We start from the raw sequence: 10,674 nt of genomic DNA, 5'->3' as shown, positions 1-10,674 counted from the left end.
ACCTGCAGATTCACCTCAAGGAAAATGGTGACATTGAGTTGTATTTGTTACAGCAATGTATAAAAGGGGAGAAGCCAGTTTCCTGACAGTGTGGGTGTCCTACTTGGTGAAGTGTCACAGCAATGTAGTTTTGTGTGAGTGTACGTGAGTGCGCATGGACCGGGTGGATGTGTGTGTGTGTGAGTGTGTGCTCCTGGGTGGGCCGAGATGGATGTGGGTGTTTATCAATGTGTATCGGTCTGGGTGGGTATGAGTGTGTGTGAGTTGATTGTGGTTCTGTGTTGTGTGAGTGTGTGTGAGTGTGTGTGGGCCTGTGTTGTGTGAGTGTGTGTCAGTGTGCGTGGGCCTGTGTTGTGTTGAGTGTGTGTGGGCCTGCGTTGTGTCAGTGTGTGTCAGTGTGTGGGTCTGTGTTGTGTCAGTGTGTGTCAGTGTGTGGGTCTGTGTTGTGTGAGTGTGTGTCAGTGTGTGTGGGCCTGGGTCAGTCTGGTTGTGTGTGGGGGCCTCAGTGGATGAGATTGTATGTGTGTCTATGTGGACTTGGGTGGATGTGAGTGTGTGTGAGTGTATGTGGGTCTGGGTGGATGTCAGTGTGTGTAGGTCTGGGTGGCTGTGAGTGTGTGTCAGTGTGTGTGAGTGTGTGTGGATGTGAATGTGAATGAGTGTCTTTGTTTTTCAACCAACGAGAATGGCTCAGTGGGTGTATTTGTGAACATGTTGCTGTACCGGGATCTGTGTCTGTTGTTCAGCAGTATTTAGTTTGACAAAAACAAGTGGAAATCCATCCCTGTGCTTAAGAATATCCAAAGCAAACTGACTGTTCTACTAACTTGATACTATCATCGCTTCAAACAAAAGGTGTATCATTCCTCACTCTGAAAATTGTCTGCGCAATTAATTGGAAATCATCCCCTCTGTACCTGACTCATAAATACAACAATGATCTTTATTTGAGTTACTTTTTCATGACTCCAAATTGACAATGCAATGGTCGGGAGGCGGGTGCACAAAAAATAAGCAAAATGTTATTGGGAGCCTCATTGACAGGCATTCACGGTGTCCATCAGGACAAGGGAAATGTTTACAAAACTCGGTTTACCGCTGGATTTATTAACGGCTCTGGTCAGGGTCTTCAGTGGGAAAGTTTCATGTCCGACCACACAGGAGTAGGAATAGCCTCTGTCCCAATCTCCGGCTGAGATGGATAACATGCTGTACATGGAGTAATCGCCATCTGCACTGTCTGCCATCACCTCAGTGTTCTTGTATTTGTTGGCATCAATCGATTGGTCATTCACAGTCCACTCCACAAAGATCTCTTTGGGAGCGAAGTTCTTCACCAGGCAACTGAGGGTGAGAGACTGCTGAGCAGACAATTCTTCTGCCGATGGGAGAAGCAGATACACTGAAGGTTCTTTCGTGTACAAAACTGTGGAAACAATAAAATCAAATCAATACACTGATGCCGTCAATCAGAGAAAGCCTTCAAGCACAAGATACCGCTGAACAAGCTGAGAGTAAAGTGTGTTTCTGCTCAGTATGTGCGCAGTGGTTTATAATTGTTGGTGTGGCTGGGAACACTGGAGTGGATTGAAAACTCCCAACAGAATTTGGGATTAACTTGATTTGCGCTCAGTGGCTTAGATGTGGCTTCCTTTGCTCCACGAAAACCTGTTAAAATATCCTCAGGTGTAATGATGAAGTTATTTTTTATGTTATTCATGTCAGAGGATCTGCTTATCAGCTTATATCTATAAATATTTTCCGGCATTTGTTCGATGTGACAAATCTATCGACAGAATTATAAACAGAGACAGACAATTAATAATTGTTTTCACAATTGTATCTGTTGCCTATATTATGAAATTACAATAAACAAATAAATTGTTTATTTCCTGAACTTGGATGCTCACCGGGCTCCTTAAATATCTTTTTTCTGATGGGAGTCGGTATATCGTCATGGCTGACAATGCAGAAGTATACTTTCCCACCGGTCCAGTCTTGTGTAGAAATGTTTAGTTTACTGATCAGTTCCTGAGGCCCAGTGGCAGATGGTTTTCCATATCCAGACTGTAAATGTGTCTGTTCTTGTGTCCAAGTCACGTTGACGTCATGTGGTGCATTCGCCACGACACATGTCAGCGTTACAATGGGTTCCATCAAAACCTGTTTCGGTGAAGGCGGCAGGAAAGAGACCTTGACAGGTTCAGGAGGATCACAATCTAGAAAAGGAAAAGAAACTTGAAACCCAAATAACAGCCAATATCCAGGATTTCATATTTGATGAAGTTAAGCAATACTCTCCATGAATATTCTCATGTTCTGGGTGAGCTGAACACACACCGCGGTTTCCTAATAGAATTATCAGTCGGTATTGAAATGATTTAATGGAAAGATGAACAATCTTCTCTAAAACACCTGCGTGATATTTGGCCGATTGATTTCCAATTCCCTCCGACTGACAACAACTCAGCATTAAACATATACATTGGATGAGTTGTAACTCTGCAGTCTGCGATTCACTGCATATCTGCGCGGAGTGACCAAATTGACTGTTTGTGATCAGGAAGTTCAGTGAAAGTAGACGGGGAGGAAGAGGGTGGAATATGGGAATTACAGCCACAGTCACGTGGACCTGTGAGAGATGCCAGATCTCCCCTTGAGCAGCAGATCAGAAACAGAGCCACACAGTGCGGCTGCCTGGCCATCTCCTGATAACACAGTGAGGATCGGGTCCCGATTTCCTCATGTTGTACACATCCATAAACTTTGGTTCAAGGCTCACATGTGCATTGATCCCAATGAAATATACAAAAGGAACTCAACCCAAAGTGCCCCAGAGCTCCCACAAGTGGACATTTGCAAGGAAACTGAGAGCCCTGTTGTTGGTGTGTGTATCAGCTGGTGCTGTGCCTCCTACCTGGGTACTTGGTGATGTTCTTGACAGTGATGGTGTGGGAGGGCTGATGGGTCACCTTGCAGGTGTAAACCGAGTCGCTCTTCCCCTCTCTGGCGGTGACAGTCAGACGGCTGCTGGTGCTGAATGTCCCATTGTTTTCAACCGAGGGAGAGGTCACAACACCTGAGTGTATGGGCTGCCAGTCCTTCAGCCACTCAACCCTGAGACTGTCCGGACGGAAACCGTATATGAAGCAGATAGCAGTGGTCGGTTTGCGCATTGCGATTCTCATGTGTGGATAACTCACTGAGTCTGAATTTTTTTTTTTTTTTTTTTTTTTTTTTTTTTTTTTTTTTTTTTTTTTTTTTTTTTTTTTTTTTTTTTTTTTTTTTTTTTTTTTTTTTTTTTTTTTTTTTTTTTTTTTTTTTTTTTTTTTTTTTTTTTTTTTTTTTTTTTTTTTTTTTTTTTTTTTTTTTTTTTTTTTTTTTTTTTTTTTTTTTTTTTTTTTTTTTTTTTTTTTTTTTTTTTTTTTTTTTTTTTTTTTTTTTTTTTTTTTTTTTTTTTTTTTTTTTTTTTTTTTTTTTGATTCGATATCTGAGGGGAAAACAGTCACTGAGCCTCCAGAAGAGGATTGTCCACAGTATGGCAGCAGGGCGTAAAGACTGGGAGGAGTATTTACAGCTGGAAACCAAGAAGAAAGTTAGATTTGAGGTTCTGCTTTTCTGCAATTTGGTCAGACACACAGATAAACTAAAATAAACCTGTGACCCAAATCAATATAAGTATATATGCATTTATGTATCTTCATACGTGCACATAGATATGTGTCTGTATGTCTGTGTGTGTGTATCTGTTTATGTCTCCTGTATGAGTAGAAGTCCTGTGGCTCAGTAGTTAGAGCACACGCCTCACAATCGAGAGACTTGGGTTCGGTTTCCGTCAGGGTGAAACATTGGGAACGTTTCCTTACCCCACCCGCCTGATAATGATGCCTCAAGAAAAATAAATAAAATAAAATTGGTTATTTCAATGCACCCAATTGGTTGCCTTGTTTATCCCACAAATATACAGTCAATTCATTTTCCATTATACTGTGAAGCGCTTTTAGATGTCTCAAAGATTTGAAAAGCACAATATGAAATGCAAGTATTATAATGTATACATGTATGTATATATGTGTGTATGTGTGTGTTTGAGTGTGTGTGTGTGTGGTGTGTGTATACACGGATTGAGGTGTTAAACCAAGGCCCCGTCTGCCATCAATTCCACGTTAACGATCTCATGGCACTATTCAAAAACAGAAGTCAGTATCTCTCTCCCTCTCCCTCTCCTGTTGTCCTGGTCAACAGTCACCTATATAAAATTGACCAATCACTCTACGTGTGTTGGTGGGACATTGTTTTGCTCAAATGGCTTCTGTGTTTTCCCACAAAGTACAGTCAATCCACATTACATTGTATCCTATGAAGCGCTTTGAGACGTCTCACCACCGTGATAGGCACTGCACCTAAAGCAATGATTATTATGTTATTTTTGTGTGCGTGAGTGTGTGCGTACCTGTGTGTGCGTACCTGTGTGTGCGTGCTGGCTGGAGTCGTGGCTGAGAACAAGGCTTTCACAGATGACATTTAAGGAGTAAAGTATTCTTAATGAACATCTTCAAGGCTGAGACTGAGAGATTTTTAAAAAATAGAGGGATTAGCGGATATGGGGATAGGGCAGGTAATTAGAGTTAGGTCTGAAGATCAGCCGTGACCTTATCAAATGGCGGGGCAGCTCGAGGGGCCGAATGGCCTACTCCTGCTCCTAATTCTTATGTTCTTATGTAATGTACTTGTAATCTTTGTCACAGTTTTTGTGTAAGAAAAACTGTGTTTAGTGCGATGTGTATCACCTGCCCAACTGGTCATCCACTTGATGATCTTTAGGAGGGCGGCGTTTCTCCAGCAGAGGAAAGGTAATGTTAAAGACACCCGGACATGGTGCAGAACACAATTGTGTCAAATAACTGTGTAAACCGGGCAAGTTTCCTAACTCCACACTCCTAATAATAATCCCTCAAAAACAAAACAACAATAAATTGGTCAAATGCAGGGATTATTATTATTATTATTGTTAGAATAATGATCCTCTCAGAGTTTGAGAGGAGAGGTGAGAGTGGTGGGCGGAGCTTTCTGTAAGAGACAGTCGGAGCAGGAATTTCTCTAATTGTTACTGAATTCTTGACAACAATGTTAGTCTGAATTTGTATTTCCAGAAAAAAATGGAGGCGCAGTTTCAGGATAAAATGAATCTCCGGATAGAGCTGAACTATCTTCCTGGGGGGCGGGGACCAGGAGCTGAATTGGCTCCAAGGTGACACATTTGGCTGTTTAAATGTAAATCCGGTTTAAATTTCAGATCCCAATAATGTTGTTCAGCTGTGACTGTCTGTGTGAGAGAGAAACTGCTAATCTACACAGCAAAGCCTCGACTGCATCGTCTGCGAAGCAGCTTCAAGTCACCACGTGACCAGTTTAAGTTTAGAAACACAGAGAGTCAGACAGTGTCCCTGTGATTATAATGTCATTCTAAACCCTCTCAGACTAAAATATTCACAGTTCTTTCTCCGAGCAACAAGGCTTTAAAATGTAGGGTCCATTGTGGCTTTTTGAAAAGCAGCTGAAATTAAAATGTTGCTTAATTAATTAAATGTTAATTAAAATGTTGCTTTGATTTCCAAATCTTCTGTTTAATTTGCCAATAAATATTTATTTCAAGAATATTCAAACCTCCGGATAATCTTATATTGTCATAACAATCGTCTGAAAATTTAAACATTGAGACTTTTTGGTTCTGACATTTACTCAAACAATTTATTCTGTTCAGATTGGTTACAGAATTGCCACAGACAATTTCCCACCTGACAGCCACTGTGTTGGTGTTAAAATAGTATATTCCTGATTGTCTGAATAATGATGGATTACGGTCAATATTAACTCTTTCAGCTACAAAACTAGAGAGACCCAATAATACAACAACTTGCACTTATATAGCGCCCTCCACGCAGGGCAGCGTCTCAGAGCGCTTCACACTGGCAGAGCCTGACTGATAATGGGCAGATTCAGTGGTTGACCTGAGGAATGAAGGAGTGTAATCAGTGCTGTGCCCAGGACACGCCTCGCACAGGGAATCCTGTCTGACTTGTGATTGGGATCAGCGGAACCTGCAGCAGCCGCTGGCCCTGCACTGAATGGGGACACAGATGTTTACAGCATATTTTGGAGTATGTGTTACACATCGGCTCTTAAATAGTTGAATAAAGACAGAGGTCTCTGTCCGGGGGTTTGATGTCAGTGACGCTGCATTGACTAAGGAGCAAAGCACTTTTATATTGATATTGTGGAATATAACACTGAATTGAAGAAACTATTCATAATTCTGCACAATTTTACACTGTACCACAAATGGTCTCCTCACAGACTGAGAGGAAGTGAATTTCTCGGCCTCTGGGAAGATATTGATGAAAACAAACCTTCACATTGCTCTTTCCTACCCCTCGATCTGAGGGTTAAACATGAACCCGACTCCCAGCCGCTCTCCACACAGTGAGATATCCCGGTTCAGCCATTTGCTATTACACTGCTCAATGCCGGTTAATCAGGTCTCACACACCATCACAGCCTGAACCCTCACATCTCAAACACAAACTCTTTCCATCCAATAAGCCACAGGTCGCTCCATGTTGTCTCTCTCTCAGCTGAAGCTCTCAGTAACTGCACAGCAGCTTCACACACTCTCCTTCCACATCACACGTGAAGCATTGTACATTGTGCAATGTAACTCACAGTCACAATTCCCTGCAGCTCAAACAGTTACACAGAATAACTAAATCATGTATTTACAGTCAAATGACAAACTCATTCCTTTCACCCTCATCTCTACCGACTCTGGAGTTGGAGCTGATCAGTTCTGATATCATTATTTTGGTGTCAGTGACCAGTGTCGCTGTGTGTTAAACATCTCATAAACAACTGGATCTGTTACATTGCAGTGTGTGATTCAGAGTTTACCATTTGTTTATTGAAAATCAACAAATTTAAAATCTTTTTTTCTGCAGATCATTTTGTGTAAAACAGGAAGCTGATGATTATAGATCAGCAGCGACCTCTTGTGTCTGTGCACTGTGAGGAAGTGCGGTCATGTTCACTCGATTGCTGTTCAAATCAATTAAAATCAAGTCTGAGCTCTCACTCTCGCTGACTAAACCATGACTGGTGTGAGGGGCAACTGAGGCAACGAGACTGTGAGCAGCACATTAATGCTGATATTAATTAAAATAAAAACCTTCACTATTATTGCTGTAACATCCGTGCAGATTGAGCTGCTGTGTTTACAATCACATCCCAGCAGTATAAACCCACTTTACTCTCAGACTCACCCCCTCCCCCAGATTGAGACACTTTAAACTGCAGCCGCGGTCCTTATGTTAAATAAAGGATTGAAATACATATTGGAATCGATCAGATAACCTTCCCATCGCTCATCCAACAACATTCCGGCCCTGATTCCCAACACGTGGGCATAGATTCAAGCACTTTCATACTATTCCTGACGACATTATACCCGAAAACTACCCACCGCCAGTCACCGCGATCAGACATTGCACAAAGACCGTCAGTGTAACCTCAGTTGTACATTCACTAACCACCAAAAATATCACCAACAATGAACTAAACATTGAGAGAATAATCCATAAATCAACAGTGGCTGTTGAAAGCGATATCAGGGAAACCCCTTTAACATACATTAAACTGCGAGATAGCCTGGCAACGCGGAATTCATTACAGCAAATAGTTGTTAAAGTGAATCAAACAAACATATAAAACAATGTCAGTATTGTGAGTGAGTAAGTGTGTGTTTCTTACCATTAGTCACCGTCATCATGGTGCCTTGTCCCCAGTAGTCGAGGTAGTCACTGTGCTCCAGTCAGTGGGCTGCCCACTGCAACAACCTGCTGTGCGGGCAGGACACACCAACACAATATTATTGTAAATGTTGACTCCCCCAAACCAAATGCAGGTCACGATATATTTCTGTAATGTTCTGAACACTATTGCCCGGCTCTGTGTTGACCTGTTAAATGTTTGTGTCTTTGCCAGTTTGCTGTGTTCATGTCAAACACCTTTTCTTGTCACCAACAGATTGAAGATGAAATGTTATGTTTTATGTCGATTAAAATCTGGTAAAATCCTCAGTGGAAGGCGGCATTTTAAACATACCAAATCCCTGCACATTAAGTGGCCACACAAACGAACAGTGAGAGACATGAGCTGGTTTGGTGTTGAAGGGTTTTTGTATTGACAGTTAATGCTGTGGCCCAGGTATTATACTCACTGTGATACTCACTGTGACACAAACTCCTGCACAGGATAAACTGATAAAATATTGACTGGAATATCAGACACTGACTGGACCTCAGCTCAGATTCACCAGTGAGGCTTCATGTGATGTTTCAGTCAGAATAAATCCTTATGTTTATTAGAGACTTTGGATTAATGTTAAAGCAGCTCCACAGACGTCAGTCTTGTTTAATGCCGTCCTGTAATCTAAATCATTCTGAATTCATCTGTTAAATACCAGGTCATTTATGAGAAGGATCCACTCTCTGTAACATTTATTTGGAGGCTGTGGATGTTTCAGTGATGACAGGGGTGAGCAGCCTCTCTGGCTGGGGTTTTTGTATGAGGAGATGGCTGTGTGCAGCATAGTGATCCTCTGTATACACAGTGACACAGTCCCATACAAATACTGCCCTCAATGTCTGCTCAACACTGGCTGCCAAAATTCACTGAAATGGCCTATTCCCCTGTGACATGACATCGAGTCTATCTAATACTTTCTTCATAGCCACAGAAACAGAAAACAAATCTCTCCAACAGCTCAGTTTGTAACAAGAGGATATCTGTGAACCGTCACATCGCCAGTCTCCAATCGCAGTCCTTCCCGCCTCAAACAGCACAGTGTCACTTACCAACTGAAATCCCAGAATATTACAGCACCAATAAGCAGATCATTCGCCCCATCAAACCACGACTCACTGTGTAGGTTTAACATGAGAAGAAATCCATTTGAAGCTTTTCCTTTAATCTTCGCTCCAGACACAGCATTGACACCATGACTGTCAGGCAGTTTAGGGTGGGAGGGGCCGCCTTTCCTCCCCTTGTGTATTTGTAGGAGTTCAGCCCCGTTTCCTCTCACTGTGACCCTCTCGCACAGTAATAGATGGCGGTGTCGTCCACTCTCGGGCTTTTGATGATCAAATCGAAGATGTTATTGGAATTCTCTTTGATGACAGTGACACGGTCTTCAATCCCAGGCGCGAAAGCTTTGTAGGATGAGCTGTAATAACTGAGGAGCCATTCCCGCCCCTTCCCGGGAACCTGCCGGACCCAGCTCATCCAGTAGCTGCCGAGATTAAACCCACTGGTTTTACAGGTCAGTCTCAGGGGATGGCCAGGTTTCCCGGTTAGAGACGGCGGCTGTGTCAGCACCACCTCGGCCTGGACACCTGTAAAGAATAAATGACCGAAGATTAATGACTGTGAAACCTCCCGTCTCTGTGACATTGCAGAGAGAATAAGACCGACACAGGAAGAGTGAGACTGTCAGAATAATAGCACTCACGGGAGAAGACAGCCAGCAGCAGACTGAGAGAAATCAGGGACCTCATGTTTCTGGGCACTTGTCAGAACTGAGACTGGAGCCGAATAACCGAGGGCCAAAGAGCTGCCGGACAGATGGCCTCAGTCCCCAGTGACCGCTATATAACGGGGCAGTGGGGCAGGGGGTGGAGAACCCACCAATAGCTGCAGGACTGAGGGGAGTCACGTGTCACATTCCCTCTGACCTGCACACAGCAATAACTGTACCTTTACATTCTGCCTTTACAGCAAATTAATATTAATATAAGTCTCAATAGTATTAGCCCTCGCGCTGACCCTGAAGCATCGCAAATTCCTTCCTTCAATGTTTCTGAGTGTGTGTGTGTTTGCAGTGTGTGTGGAGGAGGCGGGAAATTCAATACAAATCTGGTTCACACTTATTTCAGTGAGCGACTGTAAAGGGGGGAGATGATGAAGCTGAAAATGTTGATTCTTGTAAAAAAATAAATAAGTTATGTTACTTTTTGGAAATAATATTGTGCGATACAATATATTGTTTAGGACATGACATGAGCCTGCGACTGCCAGGGTGGTGGAAGGCAAACCAGATGGACCTTGGTTTCTTTTCGTCCTGCAATTCTGATTTTCTTACTTTCGTATAATTATAAGTATTATTCTAATAATCCTTGCATTTGACATATCATCTTATCATGTCATTGAAACATCTCAAGCCACTTTACGGAATGCATTATAATGTGTAGTAACCGTGTATTTTGTGGCCAAAAAATAATATTGTGCCTTAGTTAAAACATTCATTATTTTCTATGGTTTTGCAATGTTCTGATCTAATGTAAATAATTGTCCCGATTCTTGTCTTCCAATCCTGATTCCATGTCCCACGTGGGCATCAAGACATAATAATAGTAATAATCCTTGTATTTGATAGAGCACCTGTTCACATCTTCAAGACGTCTCAAAGCGTTTCACAGAATATATGGCTCATGATTTCAAACCAGGCATGAAATGTCCTCTTACGGTGAGAAGCCAGAGAGCGAGTGCTGCTGGTGGAATGGGAGCCCAGTGTAATGTCAGAGCAATCACACTCTTTCAGGACAAGAGGTGAAGAAAACTGGA

General features: G+C 42.4%; 1 gene segment (V, D, J or C); it reads right to left on the bottom strand.

Moving 5' to 3' along the window:
• Nucleotides 1–1,848: 1,848 nt before the first annotated feature.
• Nucleotides 1,849–9,691, bottom strand: LOC103172805. The segment is given in 4 exon segments: nt 1,849–2,219; nt 2,918–3,183; nt 9,137–9,446; nt 9,563–9,691. Coding segments are annotated over 4 exon segments (978 nt in total).
• Nucleotides 9,692–10,674: the final 983 nt, after the last annotated feature.

The sequence above is a fragment of the Callorhinchus milii genome, unplaced genomic scaffold, assembly GCF_018977255.1.
Source record: "Callorhinchus milii isolate IMCB2004 unplaced genomic scaffold, IMCB_Cmil_1.0 Scaffold403, whole genome shotgun sequence".
Lineage (NCBI taxonomy): Eukaryota > Metazoa > Chordata > Chondrichthyes > Chimaeriformes > Callorhinchidae > Callorhinchus > Callorhinchus milii.
This window is presented reverse-complemented; position numbering and strand designations above follow the sequence as displayed.